Raw genomic sequence first — 24,499 nt, 5'->3', positions numbered from 1 at the left:
TGCACAGTAATAGTCACCTGCACACACAGATATCCCCCTAAAATAGCTAAAACTAAAAACAAACTAAAAACTACTTCCAAAAATATTCAGCTTTGATATTAATGAGTTTTTTGGGTTCATTGAGAACATTGTTGTTGTTCAATAATAAAATTAATCCTCAAAAATACAACTTGCCTAATAATTCTGCACTCCCTGTACAGTAGGGTGTACTATACAATTAGGGTATAAAAAATTAAATGGCAGTTACACTTTAACGCCTTAGTCTCTGGGAGGCTGTTTTGGCGGAGAACAGCCTGCCGGGGCTCTCTGCATCTAGTCCACTATGTAACAGCAATGCCCACTATAAATGGGTCCAGTGGAGATCGGGCCGCTACCTTGCAATAGGTAATAACGTTGTCTCTCGGTACGCAGATACAACCTGGAATTAGGGTAGGGCTGAACAAACCTGACAGAAAGAATCATGGCTCACCCCACTGGATGCCATATGAACTGCTTTTAGGGGAGGACAGCACCATACATATAGCACCTAGTGGTTCTGACCCCTCACAGTTCTACATAATCAAACTTTGGTCCCCATAGATTGCCATGGTAACCTAAGATTGATTCAGTAAAAGTGTGGTCTGGGTGTTGCACCATTAATAGTGCCCCTAAAATGCATCAATATTACAGCCATCTGATATGCATTTGCACCATTTAAATTAACTCTTTAAATTGTCCTCTTCTAGGTCCTCTACTACATGGATCCTTACCTGCACATTACAGTTTGAAGACTGAAGAAGTGTCCTATCTTCAAGCTCCCTGCTTGGGATTTAATAATGTTCTCATGAACTACCTGGTACTTTCTGGGTTGCAAAGAAGATACAGTTCCTGGTCTATTGTCCATGAGCACTTCTATGTGTTGATGGAATGAACTTCTGATAAGACTTGCAGTTTTGCTCTTTTTGGGCTTTTTGAAAATAGTTTACAGTAAGAACAACCAAAGTTGCTGCAGGTAGAACTTTCCTATAAGTATATATATTTTATATATTTCTGTTTGTTGATGTTAATGGGTGCACCAGACATTCATGTCTATGGGCTGCTTTACTGCATTCTGGTTTTGTAGGGAAAACAATACAAATGTATCTGCAACATGTCGAAAATATCTGAACATCTTTTAAAATCGAAATGTAAAGATTTCCAGCATATAAATTCAACTCAAAAGGGCACAACGCCAGCTTAAAAATGGCGTCTGGCCAGGAACCTATTCTATGATAAAAAAAATATAGTGCCCAAATGCCCTGTTACTTGTGTTTGACCACAGCCAGCTAAGATCTGTGTGCTCTAGTAAAGCTGAAATATGCATACCCAAACTGCATAGCCTCATGTAGCACTGGTATCTACAGGGGCCTATTAACTAGACTATGGATATGGATTAAATGACATATATAGGCTTAATCACACTTTATCACCCACTAGGAATGAACTTATCTGCCATTACATCTGAGCTTCTAAGCATTCAAGTATATGTGGAGGGACCTCAAATCGGTAATGTGGCTGCAGTGGTCGCATTTACAATGGAGCCCACAAGTCCCCCTCGCCATATTAATGCCGACTGCACTTTTACTTGCTCTGCCTCCTGATGCAGTGTGGTGTATAGCAGCCTGTGTATCCTGAATCCTTCTTTATTCTAGTGCACTGAGGAGCCAGAGTAGACAAGGCAGGGGAGGAAGATTCAGGCTGCACAGGCTGCCACACACTGCAGCAGGAGGGCAGCTATTACCTCACGGGGGTGGAGGAATTATTACCCTGAGGGAGTCAAAAAGTCACTGTGTGCTGTCCGCATCTTTTCCGGCCCCATTGAAAATGAATGAGTCCGGATCCGTTCCGCAACATTGCAAAACGGATCCGGACCCATTTTGCGGACGTGTGAATGGAACCCAAGGGCTCATGCACACGAATGTATTTTCTTTCCGTGTCCATTCTTTTTTTTTTTTTGCGGACTGTATGCGGAACCATTCACTTCACTTCAAGTTACTCGTGTGCATTCCGTTTTCGTATGTCCGTATTTCCGTTCCGCAAAAAAATAGAACATGTCCTATTATTGTCTGCATTACGGACAAGTATAGTCCTGTTCTATGAAGGGCCAGCTGTTCCGTTCCGCAAAATTCATACGGTCGTGTGCATGAGCCCTAAGGGCTCTTTCACACAAGCGGATGCCGTGCGGGTAATCCGCTGCGTGAAAGTGAGCTAAGCCCCGACAGCAGAGACACGGAGCATTAACATGACTGATAATGCTCTGTCCCTCTCTGTGACCTTTTTACTACAAAATCACGGTGACAACTTTATCTCACTGGGATTTCATAGTAAAAAGATCACAGAGACACGGAGTATTATCAGTCATGTTAATGCTCCGTGTCTCTGCTGTCCGGAACGGGGCATGGCTCTTTTTCACGCAGCGGATTACCCGCACGGCATCTGTTCGTGTGAAAGAGCCCTTAAGGTTGGATGTGTATTACTTTTTAAGCACTAAACATGTAAGAAAATAAAAAGGTACTCCACATTTGATGCACGCCAGTTTTAGCAGTCATTTACGCTGTGCAGCTGTCATCATTTACTAGAGCAAAGCCTCTGAGGCCCCCTTCACACGCATGCGTTCAGGGTTAATTGTGAGAAACCTGTGTGCGTAGGCACGCAATTGCAGTCAGTTTTGTCTGCGCTTGCACCCCGAATCTCCCGATGCGTTTTGCACGCGCGTGAGAAAAAACTGAATGTGGTACCCAGACCCGAACCCGGACTTCATCACTGAAGTTCTGGTTTGGGTTAGGTGTTCTGTAGATTTAATTATTTGCCATTATAACATGGTTATAATGGAAAATAATACAGAATTCTAAGTATAATGTCAATCGAGGGTTAAAAAATAATAAAAACATAACTCACCTTATCCACTTGATCGCGCAGCCGGCATCATCTTCTTTCTTCTTCTTTCAGGACCTGCAAAAGGACCTTTTATGACGTAATCGCGCTAACCACGTGGTGAGCGTGGTGACGTCAGCGCAGGTCTTCTATCTTCATTCAGAAGGTCCTTTTGCAGGTCCTGATTGAAGAAGAAAGAAGACGATGCCGGCTGCGCAATCAAGTGGATGAGGTGAGTTAATCTTTTTTATTTTTTAACCCCTCAAGGCACATTTTACTAAGCATTCTGTATTAAGAATGCTATTATTTTCCCTTATAACCATGTTATAAGGGAAAATAATACAGTGAATAGACTTTAATGGGTCCGGGGGTTGCTCATCTCTATCATCTCCTAGCAACCATGCGTGAAAATCGGCGCTCATCTGCACAGACCCATTGAAGTCCAGATTCAGTGCAGGTGCAATGCGTTCACCTCACGCATTGCACCAGCGCAGAATTCTTGCCTGTGTGAAAGGGGCCTAAACCTAATGGTAGCTGCATGGGAAGGAATACACAGACACTTTGCTTGCAGCAAATTCCTTCCAGGAAACAACTATGTCAACACTTCTATTTGCTGACAGCTACTACAAGCGCTGAAAAAAGGATGTGAATTGAAGTATCAGTAAATGTCATATAAATATAGCTTGTTAGCAGAGCTCAGGCTGTGTGCACTCTATGTAGTGTCGCAGTCACTACAGGGCAGCTACACTGAATTCCAGAGCTTCATTTAGCACTGTATTCATGGTCTGCCAAATTTACCATTTGGGGGGGACTTAAAATGGACCTGTCAGAATGTAACAACACAGACTTAATTAAAAGAGCACTTAACGGCACCGATATATCAAGCTAGATATTTTTCATCAAAATACTTATCATACTTTCCTAGTTATTTTCAGGCATAACGCTATCTTTTTTTTTTTCACTTACAAAATACTGTAAAAATTACCATGAGCTCTGTACTGTAGTTCTAGGACCAGAAGAACAGAAGTCAACAATGCTAAAAATATTTATCATCCATCAGAGGAAAATTACCGCAGATAATTAAAGGTAATATACAGCGAAACATCCTTGAGCTGACCAATCAAACCTGCATTAAAAAATGGCCTTCTAGAGAGATGGCCCTTTACAAAGAAGACGAATAGTAGGTATAACATATGGTGGAACTTAAAGGGATCTTCCAAGATTTCCTGTGGATAGGTCATCAGTATCTGATGGTGGAGGTCCGACACCCCCAGCGATCAGCTGCTTGAGAAGGCAGTGGCACTCGCAGTAGTGCCGTGGCCTTCTCTCAACTTTTCCTATGCCAGTGAGAATACGTTCATTGGTCATAGTCACATGGCCTAGGCGCAGCTCAGCCCCATAGAAGTGAATGGGGCTGAGTGCGATACCAAGCACAGCCGCTATACAATCTACGGCGCTGTGCTTGGAGAGCATCGAGAAGGCTGCGGCGTTCACAGGAGCGCTGGTGCCTTCTCAAACAGCGAATCAGTGGGGGTCCTGGGTTTCAGAATACCACCAATCAGATACTGATGACCTATCCAGAGGATAGGTCATCAGTATTAAAATCTCAGAAAACCCTTTTTAATTAAGTCCCAGGATTTTGTCCTGGATAAAGGGGTGGTCTTCTCAAAGAGATGATCTTCTGGAGAGGTCTCACTATTGTATATTATAGAATTCTAATTATCAGAGATCTATTGTACATATCTTCAAACTGAGTGTGGGAGATTTATAAAAAAAGTTGTTCACAGTAACAAATCATATAGCTACACAAGGGAGTCCTTCACTCATAACCTCTGTCAACTACTTGACTTGGAGTAGAGAGTGGCTATCAAGGATGCTTGCTTCTGAAGGACCCAATGTCAGATTACCAGTATCAATGGGCAATTAAGTTACTTTTCATCGAGTAATTATAACGTAATAAGTAAAATATCTGAAGAGCATGAAGTATCTAATCCTTCCTCCTTGTGGACAAAATGGCTTTTACAAAAACAATCAATCCACTTTATGTGGTGATAAATATCCCTCGTTCTGAGAAATCTAGAAAATAGGCAAGAAAGTAAATGTCACAGCAATCTGGCTGAGGATTGAAATTGGGCACCGCTCCGGAGTCTTCTACATCCAGCGCTGACAGATAGGGAAACTGTTTCTTAAATTGGCAAGGTTCTAGAATTCTTTGTAGGATTGTTACAAACTAAGAATGCTTCCGTCCTTAACGAAAATGGTACAATTAATCCCTGTCCCGAAGCTGCCATCTAATTCTGGGACGTAATGCACAAAGTGTAGAAAGATTCCCACATGTTCGCAGGCTTTATAGAGATGGTTATGTCGTCTGCCATCACTGGAATCTAGGAAGTAGACCTTCACAAAAGCTGGATCACTCAGCTAACATGCAGCTGACTCCAAAATGTTTATTTTTATGCGGAGTCCATAAGAACGCTCAGTGGGAAGACTGCGCAGCTCACGTCACCGGAGCACTGAGAAGATAACCAGTGATTTCAGCTGAATGCAAGGAATTTTTTCTAAATGAGCACATAATGCTTCCCTAACACTGAAAAGGTATTTCTTCCACTTCGGTTCTGTTAATCAGCCAGCCAAGATTACCCACAGATGAGGTTCCTTTTATGTACTCTGGGTCCTATAAAGTCTTCATTGTGTTTAGGGCCCTTTGTGTGCCAATATAAACTGAAGTACACCTTCTACTATGGTACAACATGGCGAACACTGTGTCAAATTGCACAAGCAACATTTGAAAGGGGCTTTGACATGAGGATGAAACAATGTCTGGGTGGGGTTGTGTTAGAACAGTTTCTTTATAGCTATGCTTGCTGAAGTATTAACAGTGATACATTATAACACATGATTGTAGCTGTGTTCTAAATAATAAATATGAGATAAATATAACCGTACACAACTTAAAGGGGTTAAATATTAAATCCACAATGACATCAGCATAACCTCTTCATTCAGCTTTATTTTTCTATCACATACAGTGCCTTGCAAAAGTATTCACCCCCCTTCACTTTTTTTGTCTTTTGGTGCCTCACAACCTGGAATTAACATGGATTGTTTGAGGATTTGCATCATTTAATTTACAGAACATGCCCACAACTTCGAAGAGGTTTTGGTTTTTTTGTTTTGTTTTTTTATTGTGAAGCAAACAACTAATAGGACAAAATAACAGAAAAAGTCAATGTGCATAACTATTCACCCCCCTAAAGTCAATACGTTGTAGAGCCACCTTTTGCGGCAATCACAGCTCCAAGTCCTGCATGTCCAACTTTTTAGTCCGGCGGCTTCCGCCGTGCACCGCCGTGCTGCGCCGGAGCTCCGCCCCCGTCCCCATTATAGTCAATGGGGACGGCGCCACGGTCCGGTGGTACGCCGAAATAGCGGAAGGACGGATCCGACATGGAGAATAGCCTGTCGGATCCGTCCTGCCGCAAGTGTGAAAGTAGCCTAAGTCTCTATGAGCTTGCCACATCTTACCACTGGGATTTTTGCCCATTCCTCCTTGCAAAACTGCTCCAGCTCCTTCAGGTTGGATGGTTTGCGCTTGTGAACAGCAATCTTTAAGTCTGACCACAGATTTTCTATTGGATTGAGATCTGGGCTGTGACTAGGCCATTCCAACACATTTACATGTTTCCCCTTAAACCACTCAAGTGTTGCTTTAGCAGTGTGTTTGGGGTCATTGTCCTGCTGGAAGGTGAACCTCCGTCCTAGCCTCAAATCACACACAGAATGGTACAGGTTTTCCTTAAAAATATCCCTGTATTTAGCACCATTCATCTTTCCCTCAACTCTGACCAGTTTCCAAGTCCCGGCTGCTGAAAAACATCCCCACAGCATGATGCTGCCACCACCATGTTTCACTGTGGGGATGGTGTTCTTTGGGTGATGTGATCTGTTGGGTTTGCGCCAGACATAGCGTTTTCTTTGATGGCCGAAAAGTTTAATTTTAGTCTCATCAGACCAGAGCACCTTCCTCCATACATTTTGGGGGTCTCCCACATGCCTTTTCGCAAACTCACAACGTGCCTTTTTGTTTTTAGCTGAGAGTAATGGCTTTCTTCTGGCCACTCTGCCGTAAAGCCCAACTCTATGGAGCGTACGGCTTATTGTCGTCCTATGTACAGATACTCCAGTCTCTACTGTGGAACTCTGCAGCACCCTCCAGAGTTACCTTAGGTCTCTGTGCTGCCTCTCGGATTAATGCCCTCCTTGCCCGGTCCGTGAGTTTTGGTGGGCGGCCGTCTGTTGGCAGGTTTGCTGTTGTGCCATGTTCTTTCTATTTGGTTATGATAGATTTGATGGTGCTCCTGGGGATCATCAAAGATTTGGATATTTTTTATAACCTAACCCTGACTTTTACTTCTCAACAACATTGTCCCTTACTTGTTTGGAGAGTTCCTTGGTCTTCATGGCAGTGTTTGGTTAGTGATGCCTCTTGCTTAGGTGTTGCAGCCTCTGAGGCTTTTCAAAAAAGGTGTGTATATGTAATGACAGATCATGTGACACTTAGATTGCACACAGATGGACATCATTTCACTAATTATGTGACTTCTGAAGGTAATTGGTTGCACCAGAGCTTTTTATGGGCTTCCTAATAAAGGGGGGTGAATACATACGCACATGCCAATTTTCTGTTTTCTATTTCTAAACAATAGCTTTATTTATATATTTTTCTCATTTCACTTCACCAACTTAGACTATTGTGTTCTGATCCATCACATAAAATTCAGATTAACAAAACTGATTGAACTTAAGGCTGTAATGTAACAAAACACAAAAAAAGTCAAGGGGGGTGAATACGTTTTTAAGGCACTGTACAAAACGAAATGTTTTTAATTACCAGCCATTTTCAAGCAACGGAATTGGGTGAGATCATGGGTTAAAAACTTCCATTTATAATACAGGACATGCGTCAAGCCTACTGCCATTCTGCTATACAGGGTGGGCAATAGCGCCACATCACTCACCTAGACTCCTGTGTTCCACGTTGCAGGCTGCAAGCTCTTTGTGTGTGTATTAGAGAGACTTTTTCCCACAGTGCTGCAGGGGTTAATAACCTTTTTGATTGTGTGCTTAGCTACTTAACTAATCAACTAATCAACTCTCCTATATAGCTGTGCTGCTGACCTCACTTCCTTGCCTGATCAATTGGTCTCTACAGACCTTGCTAGTTTCTAGCGCTTGTAAAGAGTAATAATCCATTTGTCTGCCTGTGTAAAGACCACTGCCTGTTTCCTGGATCCTGACCCTCTGCCAACTGAGCTGACCTGTGCCTGTTCACTTTACTTATCCTTTGTCACCAACCCTAACCTTTGGATTTTTCCACAGATTTGCACAAACTCTGCCAGCACTGACCTCTGCCCTTTGCTTTGCATCGGTGACTCTGATCTCCCATGGGTAAGCAGCCAATCACACTGAGACTCCTACAAGAGGTAGTAGCCTGGTGGCTCCCATGCAGCAAAGGCCAGATTCCTGTATAAGGGTTAAAGGATGAAAAACAGGGGACCACCACTCCCTCAGAAGTAGCCAAAATGAAACTGGTTAGTTTTCACAGTGGGTCCACATCCAATGCCCATAACATTTATCAATTGCCATTTTATAATTATTTTCTCACCCAATTTTTAATGTATGTTGTATTTTGATATACAGTGGTCCCTCAAGTTATTAGTTGGTTCCAGGACAACTATAGTATGTTGAAACCATTGAAACTTGAGCAATCGGTTCCAAAGCCCCAAAATGCAATTTAAGATAAGAAAAAAATGTAGATTTAAGACAAATAAGCAGATAACTAAGAGAGATATAACAAGTCCTTACATATAACAGTTGAGAATAGCTGCTAACTAGCAACTAATCCAGCTGTTTAAGGCTACTTTCACACCTGCGTTTAGGTGCGGATCCGTCTGGTATCTGCACAGACGGATCCGCACCTATAATGCAAACGTTGGTATCCGTTCAGTACGGATCCGTCTGCATAACTCAGTCAAAAAAAAGTCTAAGTGTAGGTCAAATGGATCCGTCCTGACTTTACATTGAAAGTCAATGGGGGACGGATCCGTTTACAATTGCACCAATATTGTGTCAATGTAAATGGATCCGTCCCCATTGACTTACATTGTAAGTCAGGACGGATCCGTTTGGCTTTGCATCGCCAGGCGGACACCAAAACGCTGCAAGCAGCGTTTTCGTGTTCGCCTCCAGAGCGGAATGGAGGCAGAACGGAGCCAAACTGATGCATTCTGAGCAGATCCTTATCCATTCAGAATGCATTGGGGCTGAACTGATCCGTTTGGGGCCGCTTGTGAGAGCCTTGAAACGGATCTCACAGGCGGACCCAGAAACGCCAGTGTGAAAGTAGCCTTACCAGAGAAGTGGTCTTGATTGGTTGGATATGAATCTGAGACATTGTATGTTGAGTCTAGTTTCAACTTGCGATGGGTCAGGAAAGACCATTGTATGTTGAAAATATTGTATCCTGAGGCCATTGTATCTTGAGGAATCACTGTATATGTATAATGTCAGTATTATGTTGCTTGAAAAATGCTGGCAATAATCCAAAACGTCACTTGTTTTACACATGTTTTCTCCATCTACCAATTTACCTAAACTTGATTTCTGGCCATATAAATCGAGGAGGAGTCTCTTGAGCGGCGGGAATAGCCCCTGCTCAAGGAGGCAGATTTATTTTATTAATTTGATTTATATGAATCGATTCATTCATTACTAAGTGTAATAATTTGCCTTTATTTGGTCACTGACAGCTGATTGCCTCTTGTGACATCAAGGGAGTCCAAACATAATTCAGCGCAGATAAACCTCCTATGACCTCGCAAATTATAGAAAATAATCCTGCTTAAAATTAGGAGGAAACCATATGCTCAAGATATATTTATTTCATCACATCATCATATCATGTAGGGTTGTCAGAGATTGTCAGTATCCTGCAAGCAAACTATGCCGGGCTCAATTTCCTTCCAAATATTAGGACAATGTCACAAAAGGGTCTCTGTTACTATGCACCCTTTCAAATATCAGCACATTCCTCCCCTGAAGCATGCCATAGAATTGAATGTATGTATCCTACATGATACAGCTGTAATCACTGACATCCACAGTTAGGGGCCAAATGTCTGCATATGGTATATTACAAGTTAGTTCACATTTGGTGCTCTCCTATTTTGTTTAGTGTAAGTTAAAGGAAAACAGCTAGTGATAAATGACACTTGTCCAGAAGTGACAAAGAGTGACGTTGCTGTTCTACTGTGTACTCGTGGTTCCTTATGATATCTAGGAATGAAAGACGTTGACCCTGGGAAAAGACAGATTCCTTTCTAAAAGAGGACCACTGACAAGCCAGCTGTTTTTGCTGTTCTGATATCTTGACTATGTTCTTTTATACACACCAGTATATGGGAGGTCCAGCGTCTCAAGACGTGGAGTCAAACAGAGGAGGACTTGTTATTTACATGTAATTCATAGAGGTCAAGCCTGGAAATCTACCATTGCCAGAATACTGATTGTGCCATTTGTGTGCTGGCTTGTACATAATTGCAGAAAACATTTACCATTGCTATTTCTGCCATGCATCCTTATAATTGTACTTTTCTGGTATAGAACTAAAGGGGTTCTCTGGACTACAGATATTGATGGCATACCCTCACGATAGGTTACTAGATTGGAATCAGATCAGTGGGGTTCTGACACTCAGCACTCCTATCGATCAGCTCTTTTCAGGCTATACAGTGTACAAAGCAGAAGACTCTGTGCAATGTGTACTGGTCATACTGGTGTACTGAATGGGACATGAGCTTTAGTACACTGGTGCTGGACACTATACAGTGTACAGAGCCATCTGCTTCCATTCCATACACTGTGTTCCACTGCACACTGGCTGTCCAACACAGCTGATCGGTGGGGATGGATGGTATCAGATCCCCACCTATCTGATGTTGATAACCTTTCCTCAGGAAATGTCACTAACATATGTTCTTCTGCATTTTGACTAGGAATATACAGTATAAGGTTACTTCTATCTCCACATTCCTATTCATTGGTCACAGGTCTGCAGATAAACTCCTTCCTATACTTAGATTAAATATAGCATGCAAACTACAAGGAATGGTGCAGGTGATTTCTTCATACAATAAAGTTATTGCATGGTGGGTTTTGGACCATAAAGTTAGGCATATCCAAACTTTGGTCTGGAGTCTTTACCTTGAACCCTCACCATCTCAGCTCACAGCACCAAAAGACTGCATTAGACAAATATTTTACAAAGTGGGGTACATTTACTGTGGCAAATGCAACAGAATTCTGGAGCAAATTGTGCCAGAAAACAGGCGTAGATAGCATGTGCCAAATCACACAGCAGAAACCTCCTAGCTACCTAGTTGGCAAACTTGATTTGCAACAACCCTGTAACTACAGAGACCCTGCCTACAGCAAAATAGTTGTACCAATAGAGGCGATCCCATTAAAGAACCTAATTAGTTAACCCTGAGTGACCCCTGCAGGTGGTATGAAATCCAAACTTGCATTCACCAGGTAGCTGCTAACAGGTGGGGCGGACAGGTCAAATAATTGTACTAGCCAGGGTCAAAAACAAAGCGGTCAAATGTCAAAACCAAAGCATCATCCAACAGCAGTAACAAAAAAATGTTGAGTCAAAACCAAGAGAGACAAAGATACAGAGATGCAAAGGCAGAACAATGGTCACTAAACAGTATGAGGTCAAACAAAGTACCAAGAATGAAGAATGCAAAGAGTAATTGGGGAAACAAGCCGGGCCAAAAACAAGAATACTCTCAAAATGCACAAAGTAATCTAGCACACACAGAAACAGGTTGAAAATACAATAACTAGCACTAAGCAATCTCACTGCAGAATTTTAGTAGAGCATATACAGGTGAAACTCGAAAAATTTGAATATCATGCAAAGTTCATTTATTTCAGTAATGCAACTTAAAAAGGTGACACTAACATATGAGATAGACTCATTACATGCAAAGCAAGATATTTCAAGCCATTATTTGTTATAATTTGGATGATTATGGCTTACAGCCTATGAAACCCCAAAGTCACAATTTTGAGGTACCCTTTGCTCAGGGGGTATGGATAGAGTGTGACACTTTGAGCCTAGAATATTGAGCCTTTTCACAAAATTCTAATTTTAAGCTGTGTTAATGCAATTCCTTTTAATTTGCATTACTGAAATAAATGGACTTTTGCACGACATTCTCATTTTTCGAGTTTCACCTGTATCTTATAGTCTGTCTGAAGCAAAGTCCCCTTCTGCCTCTTTCCAAGAATGGGGGAGCTTGACACAACTCTCAAGCTACAACCTATCCTGCTTCTTTGTCAGGCTTCTGGAGCAGAGATTATAATACTAGATCATGTTCTAAATATGCTCTAAAGTCTCCATTCCCTCCTGGCCAGGGCTTTGCCTGGTACCAACAGAAGGTAGCTGAGCAGACACCATTGCACCTGGGAATTACAACAACATAATAGCAAGTAGACAATGATCCAATGAATATGTCCAATTTGTTGCCATGGTTTAACAAAATACCCCCCTTGGTTAATGAGCCATCCAATCACAACACAAAGATTAAAAGTGCCAAGGTAACAATACAAGCCGTACTTACCATTTGTCACTACTTCAGTTGTTGTTAACAACATGTAAGAATTTAGAATCTAAAGACATTTGACCTTCAATGACATCAATGGATGAGCAATGTTACTACAAATGACAAATGTGTACGGAAAATGAAGTGCGTTTATGACAATGACATCATAAAACTCTAATTTGGATATTTGTCCCTGGGATGATGTTGCCATGATAAAGCTGTCCTGTTGTTCCTAAACTTTTAACCTTTTTTTTGTCATTTGACCCACTTAGAGAATTCAAAATATTCCAATCTACAACTAAACCATGGCAGCACTAGCACCATTTACATCACCATCAATCAGTCTTTGTAGGATGAGGTATTGGTTCATGCAGTTTACTGATCTGCATGGACAGTGATTCAATGCCAATCCTAGTCAGGTTTACTAACACAATACTGAAAATGTTATTCAAACTAATTATAAATGAAGGCCAACTGTTTTCAACCCTTATACAGAATTAAGCAATATCCAAAGTTGAGCTACTTTTGAATACAATTGAATATTACTCATCTTTTAGTAACAACTAGCAGAATTACAAATGCAGCTTTGGACTATGATATGATGCCAGCTGAATCTCAGGACCAATACAAAATAGTAATACGATATATTTACTGCAATCAACTCTTTCCTATATCGTGTATCAATATACCTATTATTCACAAATAAGTTTAAGACGCCATGAACATAGATGATCTGTGTACACTGAATCTGTACAGTGGCACACAATCTCTATGGCTCCATTGCACAGAGCCGTAGGCATTCAATTCCAGTATGGTGTCTTCATTTAGCACCATATGCACCAGTGCATCGTCAGTGTATTTGTTAAGGGTATCCATAGCCTTCCATTCTTCAAGATTTTGCCTCCAATAGGCTAGTTTCTTATATTTCTCTACTTTTCTATTGTATCTGAGCAGTATGCCATGTGGTATATATATTTCTAACACAGGTGCTTATTGGTGACATCTGCCACTGCATAGACATACGGTGGCTCATGTTGGAGTCTTCAATTGAAGGCTTGCATGAAGTGCCATCAGAGACTATTACATAGCTCTCTTCCCCTACAAGTATCTGACAGTACATTGTATGTATATCAGATTGGCAGGTTTCTGACTCCCGACACCCCCGCCAATCAGCTGTTTGAAGAGGCCATGGTGCTCCGGTGAGCGCCTTGACATCTTCCTAGGCCAGTGACATCACATTCATTGTTCACGCAGCCTAGGCGAAGCTCAGTCCCATATAAGTGAATGGGGCTGTGATACCAAGAACGGCTGCTATCTAATGGATGGTACTGTGCTTGGTAAGCTGTGAGGAGAGCTGTGGCTTCCTCAAACAGCTCATTGGTAGGGCTGCTGGGTGTTGGACCCCCACCAATCTGATATTGATGACCTATCCTGAGGCTAGGTTATCAATATCCGAATGTCAGAAAACCCCTTTAAAGGGGTTATCTGACCACTGCCGAGAATCAGTGGCCTCAGTGGTCACATCCAATAATTCTGACATCATGACAAAGCCACTCATTGGCTGCAGCAGTCATATATTGGACTCTGATAAACGCAGGGGGGCCACCCAAGCATCTGTGCTGGATCGGCAGGGAATTATAGAAGTGCATACAGTTTTTTATAGCATATACTGCTTTTAAAAGTTGGATAACCTATTGCATTCCTATAATAATTGAGAGAAAGGTATACCAAAATAGTAATTTTGGGAACCAGGAATCTTACATGCAGTGTGCCCACGGACTTGGATGATATAAATAGGGAACTACACATATCAATTTTCTTTAGCTATGATGCTTATGAGCAAGTTAGCCTGGAAAGTCAATTGGGCACAGAGTTCACCAGTTTACCATGAAAGGAATTTATCTAGTGGTTGGATCATGGAAATTTTCTTTAATCACATAGAGGAAAATAGCCCAATAATAGGTAAGACCGAGCGGCGACATCTTGTACACAACAAGCAGCATTCTTCTCCAAGTGAAAACAATGGTTAAGCTGCTGGACCCTGATTCAGTGAGGTTTCGGTGGCACAAATGACAGAAAGGATTCAACAGGCTGTAAAATCTTTGAGCTTGCTGATGGATAGCTCTGAAGTAGTGACGCACGTTCACTGGGAAACTTAAGGCAATCATGCAATAATGATCCCTATAATTTACATCGTCTGTGAACATAGAAATGTCTTTCACAGACTTTACTACGTCATTTTTAGTGGTGTTTTCTACATTCTGTGACCTTACATTGTTTTATCAGGAGGTAGTAAGGGCAATTGCAGCCCGCAGAAAACATATTAGCACAATACGTTGAGATGAGCCATGTACGGTAGTACAACCATGACACATAACTGGTCTGGAAAAAATATTCCTTGTAGATTACGTCACTGTGAGCAAATGTTCTTGATTACCTTAATATATATATATTACATTTTAGATTCTGTTACAGTTTTTTTCTATTTAAAGAGTACTCCTATTTGTATACATAAAGGGGTTTTCTGGTGTCATGATTGATGACCTACATATCTGCAGGATAGGTCATTAATATCAGATCCCCACTCCCGGCACGTCGGATCATCAACTGTGCAGACAGCGGAGAGGCGAGGGTGCTGGGAGTCGCATCTCTGCCAATCTGAAATTGATGACATGATACTGATGACCTATCCTCAGGATACACATTTTCTATACACCTTCTGTTGATTTTGTTGGAAACTCTATCAAGATCCTCCACTGAGGATTCCATGGTTTATGACGGGGAGAATAGCAATCATACAGCATTATTTTTCCCATCAAAAGCAGACACCACAGTGGAACCTAGCAGACCCCTTTATAAGTCAATGGGATCCGTTAGTCGCCGCTGGTGTACGTTGAGCGATTGATCCAACACGGCATCCTGGTTTCCATTTATGACTGTAACTGTGAAGCAGGTGTGAAATGAGCCTTCATTCTTCACAGTCTTCAAGATCTCTGTTTCCAGTCATTTAAAGGGGTTTTCCAGGATTTTAATATTGATGACGTATCCTCAGGACACCCGGAACCCCTGCCAATCAGCTGGATGAAGTGAAGGCTGCGCTCTGTGTGAGCCCAGCCTTCCCTTTCTTATTTACCTGCTCGCCGTCAACAGCGCAGTGGTGAGCAGGTGTATCTATAAGCTGCCCCATTCATTTCAATCGTTCCTATACAAGTGTACAGGAACGAGCCGTCCTATTGAAATGAATGGGACGGCTTGTAGTTACACCTGCTCACCACTGCGATGTGGATGGCGAGCAGGTAAACAAACAAGGGAAGGTGGCCTTCCCTTCATTTGGTTAATCGGAAGGGATGCCGGGTGTCGAACCACCGCCAATCTGATATTAATGACCTATCCTGAGGATAGGTCATCAAAATTAAAATCTTGGAAAACCCCTTTAATAGGAACCTTTATTGTTTACTTCCAGTGGATACAGAATTTGTCCTGGTTATGTAATGGACATGTGCTCACACTTTTCTACAGTTGGCTCTGTTTACATCTGGTTTTTAGTCAAAGGTGTATATCAGCAGATTCTCCCAGCATATACTTCTGGTGGAAGGCTGCCATGTATTCTACAATATATTTTAGGTTTGTATTTTATTACTGTGTCCTTCATATAAAAAATAACTGTAGTAGACCACACTTTCTTATTACAGTACAGTGAATACATACTGTACAAAGGTATGCGAAAACAAACCGGCCCAGAATATGCCAAAGGAACACTCTTTTGATGTATGCTGTGCACACGCTTATAGACACATTGGGAGTATACAGATGTGCCCTTTCTTAACTTTTATCTTTGTTCTGGATATCCCAAGATATGTGGCAGAGATGACCAGCTTAAAAAAAAACAAAAAACAAAACATGATTTTACGATATAATGTCACAAGATATCTAAACTTCATGGGCCAGATTTATCATGACTCTGACAGCTCACTCCACTTTCACATATGGCTAAAGTCAGTTTTAGCCAAGTCAGATTTATGATCGGCCCTTTAAGACTGTAATAAATGTGGTTTGACGGTAGCAGTTTATCCGTCAGTAAGCAGCTTTACAAAAGTCGCACATCTTTACGAAAAAGTCGCACGTTTTTATGAAAAAGTCGCATGTTCTATTAAAAAGTCTCATAAGATAAGCATGGTCCTCACTGGAGTGAAATTGGGACTTTTTTGCGACTTTTTTGCGACTTTTTTAAATAGTCCCAATAGTAAATCTGTCTAGAGATTCATTTACATAAGAAAACACGCCCACTTTCAGAAAACTGGCGAGCATAGTGCAGAGCAGAAAAAAGTCGCAAATTTGTGCGCAGTTTTTAGCGTTTGGGACTTTTTTGGGACTTTTTCACTCCATTATTCTGACCTGAGCTAATGATAAATCTGGCCCCATGTGTCTATGTGTGGCCACCCAGTGGCTTTCCTGTGAATTACGACCTATTAAGGGTTGAATTTGTTTAGTAGGAAATTGAAGTCCCAAACCAAATTCAAGCATAGGTAAGGGTGGACAAGTCAGCATCTAGAGAAAGACTCCTGTTGAATACCTCTAACATGTATAAAAACTAAATGTGAACAGAGCTTTACAGCGCAGGTAATAGAGCTTTGTCTAGTAACAGACCACACATTGATGCGTCCATTACATGATCAGAATAGATTTCTATTCAATGGAAGTAAACACTGAAGATTCCAACTGAAGAACTGCAAGCGGTGAAAAATATGAGGATTTGATACACAAATAATTTTTCATTATATAATGAAATAATTTGCTGAAACCATGAAATCCCTTTAAATAACCATTTAAGCATTTAACATTCAGCTTCACAGTGCATCAAAGTATTGGTCACTTACCTACATAAAGGCAATGACTGCCTATTATAGTGGACCCCATGCCGTGTTAGTACCCCTATGTCAATCTCAGATATCCTCTCTTTTCTTTGCTCTGTAAATTTCTAAGCATGAACAAAATCGGAAAAACTGACAAGGTGTGACAGACACACATGCATTCTGGCTGGTAATAATGGCGAGCCCGTCTGTCACCTTTCCTCTGCCAGTAACACCTTGGATACCATCTGCAGCACATTAAGATACCGTGGTAAGCAGACCCCAGAAGCAGAACATCACATTTACCCCATGCTGTTTCTTTGTATTTCTAAGATTTCTTACTGCAGATATAATAGTAGTGCCTAATAAAGTAGGGCTGCCAAGCAGAAAGTAGTTAAAGGGTATCTGTCAGCAGATTTGTGCCTATGAACCTGGCTGACCTGGTACATGTGCGCTTGGCAGCTGAAGGCTTCTGTGTTGGTCTTATGTACATATGTGCCCGCATTGCCGAGAAAAATGAAGTTTTAATATATGCAAATGAGCCTCTAGGAGCAATAGGGGCGTTGCTGTTACACCTAGAGGCTCAGCTCTCTCTGCCACTGCTGCGTCCTCTACACTTTAGCAGGGTAAGACGATGACGTTTACACTGTCTGGCCTTATCAATCAAAGGGCAGAGGGTGCAGAAGTTGCAGAGAGAGAAGAGCCTCTAGGTGCAATGGCAATGCCCCTGTTGCTCCTAGAGTCTCAATTACATATGTTAAAACATTATTTTTCTCAGCAATGCGGGTACATATGAAGATACCTTCAGTTGCCAAGTGCACAAGCAACAGGTCTATCAGTTTCATCAATTAGTCATTTTTTTACTAACCATTTTGGGGTCCATATATTGTAGTAAATAACTTTTATTGTTTTATTTTAAGTAAGAAACATAAAAAACAGCAATTTTAACATTATGTTGTGGAATGTATTTATGGCGTTTACTGTGTGGGGAGGCTATTATAGCTAAATGATAAAGTGCATGGAAGATATACTGTATTGGACTGTAGTATTCAGGTTACATTGCCATGTTGGTACCTTGCGACAAATAAGTGGGTTTTGGGTTGCAGTTTGGGCACTGGGTCTATAAAATGTTCGCCATCACTGGGGTAGGGGCTTTCATTCATGGCCAGCATTAAATCCCGACTTAGATGTGTTGACTGGTCCCAGGCTGGGTTAAGCAGTGTGCCACCCTTGCCAGATCTAGCAGCAGCTGTGTTATAGGGAGCCCTTGCTGGATAATAATAACCTATATAATAGCGTTCATACTGTCTCACTTATGTGGAGGAATATGACTGAATGTTATGCCTACTCTGAAAATGGGAGAAATATTTTACAGGTGTGTACAGTTTTTTTTAAACTTTTGGTGCAAATCATTTAAAGGAGTTGTGCAGTGATTACATATTGATGACCTATCCTCAGGATTGGTCATAAACATCAGATGGGTGGGAATCCGACACCCAGCACCTCCACCAATCAGCTGTTTGAAGAGGACACACCCCAGGCTCTTCAAACAGCTGATCGGCGGGGATGCCTAGGGAGCTTCACGGGGCAGAACATAGAACCACAGCAGCAAGGTGCAAAACTGTATTAGGATTCTCTATGAAATTACAATGGCGGGACATATTTTAATAGAACATTCCTCTGTTATTCCTCCTGGAAATGTACGCATTTGACAACTGGGTGTTACCATTTCTCCTGTCAATGTGACAGTATTTGGTTGTCAGCAGCTCTATGAGCTATACTGTACATAGGACAGGTTGTGTAATGCTATTTCTTTTAAACATGGCCAGATGGTTTCTTCTGTTAAATAAAGCGCTCCATAATGTACGCTAATCTGTCAGCAAGTAGAGCAATCATAGACCTACGACAGGTAACTACAGGGTAACACTAACAGAGATTAAAAGATTAAATGCAAGTTTCCCAGCCACTGTGGCAGTTCGGTGCAATGGCGAGTTTATCTGACCACAAAAACGTATTCGACGAAGAGGGAAGCCATGAACAAGCTGCTTACACAAGGCTTCTGACAGCTTACTACTTGGTGGTCTAAGGCATGGAACAGTTTAATGCTTGGAAGCGACACCTCGAGTGTCAGGGAAATAAGAATTGTTAATTTCTATAGGAAAACCAATCCTTTGTAGCGTGATTTTGGAAAGAAATAATTGCGGTAGGTAAGAAAGAAGGCGAACCACCAACAAAGTGGGAAATAAAAACATGGAATAAAACCCCTTTTCACTATATTCCATTACAATTTTCAAAAGCTGAAAGTGCACAGCTGCGGAGTGGAGCCTCCGTGCTATTTTTCTGGGAAGATTCTTGAACTGTGGCTGCTACAAGGCATTTTTTTCTGTGGTAGAACGTTATAGTTCGGCTTGTAAAACACAGTCAGATTAACCATTGATCTACAAAAAGTCCACGACACATTATCGCAACGTCCCAGAGAATACATGGAAAGGATCAACTTATAAACCGCCTAATATTAGGAAAATGCCTGAAAACAGCTAATCACAAACAGTCCTGAGGATGTAAAAGTTATTCTCTTTACAAAAGGACTGTCTACATTTTTGAAACCAGCGCCTGGATCTGAATACTTTCGTAATTGCATGGAATTAAAAATATATTACAGCTACCGAGTTATAAAAAAAATCTGCTGCTGCTGTTTGTTCTTTTCCTTATTTCTCTGATGTTACTGAGGTGGTCACACATGCTCAGTACCATCCTTCGACTGCCACCAGCCATATTACTGTTAGAAGCTGTGAAAGTTACCGGGACAGAGCTGCAGCAGATAGGACATGCCCAATAAACTGTGACAAGGAAAAAGCTGCATTTGAAAGGACATGCCCCTTAAAAAAAAAGTCATGCCCCTGAACTGCCAGTCTTAAATAAATCTAGCAGAGCAATAAATGGGGAGATCTCTGGATCCATGTGAGGTACAGGGCTGGTTCTAGCTTTTTTAGAAATAGATTGTCATGTACTATATGATGTCTGATTTTCATTTTTAACATTAATCATGCGGTAACCCCTTGAAAGGGGTTTGTTCACCCCTAGGGAGTGCCCAAAATGTAACACATAGCGCATTATTTAATTAAGTTGCTTATATGGCTCCAACATATTCCAGGACGATGTACAGATATCCTGTTATCGCTCCCATCAGTCTCTGCCCCATATAAGCTGTTCATCTTATGTCCTATCTCACAAACAATGGACCGATTCACTTGTCTGTATGTTTTTTGGAGTGTGGTAGGAAACCAGAACCCCCTAAGAAAAAACATTCAAAGACACGGAGAATATACAAGCTCCATGCAGATGCTAATCCAGACCCATGCTAACCACTGAGCCACCCTGCTGCTCATAATTCAGATTATTATATGCTCTGCTGTTGGGTAAGTGGTATTTATGGATTTACCATTTTTCAGTAATCACAGAAAATAACTGGATGTCATCCCAAAGTGAACCGGCCTAAGTTTAAGCAGACTTTCTATGCACACTATCTGATAGCAATTATAATGTTATAATGTTGGCTAAGTAATTGTTATGACTGCATGCATACATGATATCATAAAGTAAGAGGAATACATTTTTCCCAATGCACATAAAAAAAATAAAAAATACAATAAAACCATTCACTCACTTGATCATCATAGCGGTAAGTCAGAAACTGCTCTCCAGTTGTATCTTCCAGGAAGCTTCCTTGTGGAGAGAGAGCAAACTCAGGAAGGAAGTATGCCCCTTGCTCCTGTTCAGCTGCCGCCTGCACAAGGAAATGGAGAACATCAGTTTCACTAACAGAACAATGAGTTTCCAATCAAAGGTGGACATTACGTGGAGGTAGACCACTGGGCTTTTGGGGAGAAGGCCCAACCCTAGTTGGTCACATCCCTTGGTGACAAGAACCTGTGCTGGACTCCAACAGAAACCAAAAAGGTAGAGAAATGGCCCAAGAAGTCACTGAATTGGAAGGGATGGTGAAACAAATCCAGATATCTACTGTTTAGGGAAGCAAAACAGGGCAATCTAAAGCCCTTTTTCTTCTATGCGTTTAGCATATTGCAGCAGCATTATACTTAGACGCCTGAAGCATAATAAAAAGGGTTATCCAGATATGTATAATAACTGCTGTAAGTCTTTATCATACTTACCGTTAAAGTGGGGTTATTGAGTGCTGATTTTTAGAGCTGTGGCTACATGCAGCCTGGGGTACACATATACCTAATCCACAGATGTGCCCTTCCTCACCTTTCTTTTTGGCTTGACATATCCTAAGATGTGTGTCATGAGAAGACCAGGTCTGATTTTGCGATACCCTTTTGAGAGATGTATATTATATGCTATAATTGTCTATAGGTGGCCACCCAGTGGTTCTGATATGGATTGCAGCCTTTTTCTAGCACGTATTGAATTTGAATAGTGAGAAATTGGAGTCCTTAACAAAAGTTGCAGAAAGTTAAGGGTGGACACAGCTGTATGGACAAATGCGTTGAAAGGGATTTTCCAAGAGTTTAATATTGATGGACGATCCTCAGGACAGGTCATCCATATCTAATCGGTGGGGGTCCGACTCCTGGCACCCCGCCAATCAGCTGCTGGAAGAGGCAGTGGCTTCTTCCTAGGCCAGTGACATCATGTTCATCAGTCACATGACCTACTGATGGTCATGAAGGTGCCTGGGCTGCAGTCACTATACAATGTCCATCACTATGCTTGGTAAGCTGTGAGGAGGCTCTAGCGCTCGACGGAGTAGCTGATCGGTGACGGTGCCTGGTGTCAGACCCCCACCGATCAGATGTTGATGACTTTTCCTGAGGATAGACCATCAATATTGAGCTCCCAGATCAGTGTTTGACAGGTAATGAATTTTTATAGTGGTATATCTGACAGTACCTGCAATACAACAAAATGTACATGTCTAGATAGGAATATACTTTCCCTGGCTACAAACAAAAGCACTACAAATGTGCCACAGACCAGGCAACAGCACCCTGCTTCACTGTGTACGTGCTGGGAATAGGACACAATGTCTTCAGGGACATCAATGGAGACTGATGGGATGTCCTTTGTGTGTGGCAATCTTGACTTCAGTTCTCAATCTTTCTACATTTTTTACTTCAAACTGTATATGGTGTGAGCGGTGATTAAAGTGGATTTTTGGCAAAAAGGTCAGTCCCCCTGATGGTTTGGGGAGGAGGGAGGGATGGGAGCAATATCTAGCTGACAGGTTTCCTTTACCTTTATTTTTTGTAATTACTAAAAACAAATGTCATATCCCATGCCAAAATAACATTTTTTATGGTTTCTACTATACAGTACATCTATCAACTACAATATATTTAAAATATGGTCCATGACAATTTAGTAAGGATTCACCCAATCTTACGACACTATTCCCAGTCCAACCCCCACCACGTGAGACACTTCAATATCTCCCATCTATTACAATGGCCAGTGACGAAACACCACCAACCACCTCTCCATTATTGTGAGGACTGGAATCAGTGTTGGTTGATCACAGCTGTCAGACTTTTATGACATGCTTTTTTGGGACAAACCCAATGTGACTAGCCTTGAATTCTGACTCATTTTGACTCAGCCATAACAATGACTATAGTTGACAAGGGTTGTATTTGGACACAAGCAGTAGTAAGTGAACTCATTGGACCAAACCTCATGTCACGATGGTTTTACTCTGCATCACACAATGAACAATGTCTTGGTTGTTACGAAATCTTTGCCTGTCTTCTCTGGGATGTACTTACACTTGCATATAAAGTTACTATAAAAACCAAGTGTAGCACAGAGGAAGGAAATAGGAAGTAGTTAGTAGAAGTCACCGAGGAAAACAAAATAGTGAATTGGCAAGATTTTACATAATACATTCCTGCTCGCGTGAAACCTGCTCAGATAAAACAAGCTCTGACTGCAAATAAACATAGCACAACACAATATAACTCTTATCAGCATGTCCAAAATGCAACAAATGTAAGACGGAGCCAAACATAACAGTATACTGTTCCATGATAAATAAATAAAACCACGCTATATTCCATTACCATCTAGCTCTTTCATAATCATGTATAAATATACTATGGGGGTCATTCATTAAGACTGGTGTTTTAGACGCCAGTCTTAATAAAGCCCCTGTTCTGGCGGTGGATCCGCTGAAGTTATCAAAAGGTGCCGATCTCTCCATAACTTTGGCGCATCCAGCGCCAGTCTAAATGCAAGCCAGTTTTTTTGCTGTCTTACATTTAGACTATTTCCTATGAAGATGAAGAAAATGATGACTGAGATGGGTCCCGCCCACGCCACACCCACTTTTTTAGACCTGGCATGAGCGGGGAAAAGTCAGAGACTGCCCCTGAAATACGCCTAATAAGTCCCATTCACACTTACAGTGGAAACCAGACATTTTCTGGAGTTTACCCGGAGGGGCTGTTAGTGTGAACGCGAACATCCGCAATATCTGTCCCGCACTTTACCCAGGCTTTTTCCTCCAGAGCCCTAGGACTAAATCCATGTTATGTCCTAGTGAAAACAGTAGTCAATTTTCCACAAAATCACAGTGGGCCATACCTAAAGTTCCCACCCCTTACCTGGGCACCTCGAACATTTCCTCCGTAGTGAGAACACCTCCCATGGACATGGAACATCCCTGGGGTGATAACTAAATGTGTGACAGGGCCAACTATGGCAAATTTCCAGACCAGACAATCCAGAAATAAACTGTGAAAAAAGGTGCGATAACGTTTTCACTGGCGGGCTCCGTCAATCAATGTTGAGAGGGCACAGGAGTTGCAGAGAGAGCTGAGCCTATAGGTGTAACGACAACGCCTTCTTTGTTCCTAGAGGCTCATTTGCATATATTACAACATTTTTCTCAGCAATGCGGTCACATATGAACATGGGGCCAACACAGATGCCATCAGCTGCCAAGCGCACAGTCAGCTAGTTTCATAGGTACAATCTGCTGACAGATGCCCTTTAACAATAGGTGGTGTTCAAGTGCCAGGATCACCGATTCTTAGAATGCAAGATTCACTGACTTTTCCTGTA

The 24,499-nt window shown here is 41.6% G+C and overlaps 1 protein-coding gene across 1 annotated transcript in view; it reads right to left on the bottom strand.

Moving 5' to 3' along the window:
• The window catches only part of ADAMTSL3 (ADAMTS like 3), a 538,572-nt gene that overhangs the window by 443,630 nt on the left and 70,443 nt on the right, over window positions 1-24,499 (bottom strand). The window contains exon 3 of the mRNA XM_040414069.1: window positions 21,081-21,200. Coding sequence (XP_040270003.1) covers window positions 21,081-21,200 — 120 coding nt within the window. The remainder of the gene's footprint in view (window positions 1-21,080; window positions 21,201-24,499) is intronic.

Source organism: Bufo bufo, chromosome 1, assembly GCF_905171765.1.
Source record: "Bufo bufo chromosome 1, aBufBuf1.1, whole genome shotgun sequence".
Classification (NCBI taxonomy): domain Eukaryota; kingdom Metazoa; phylum Chordata; class Amphibia; order Anura; family Bufonidae; genus Bufo; species Bufo bufo.
This window is presented reverse-complemented; position numbering and strand designations above follow the sequence as displayed.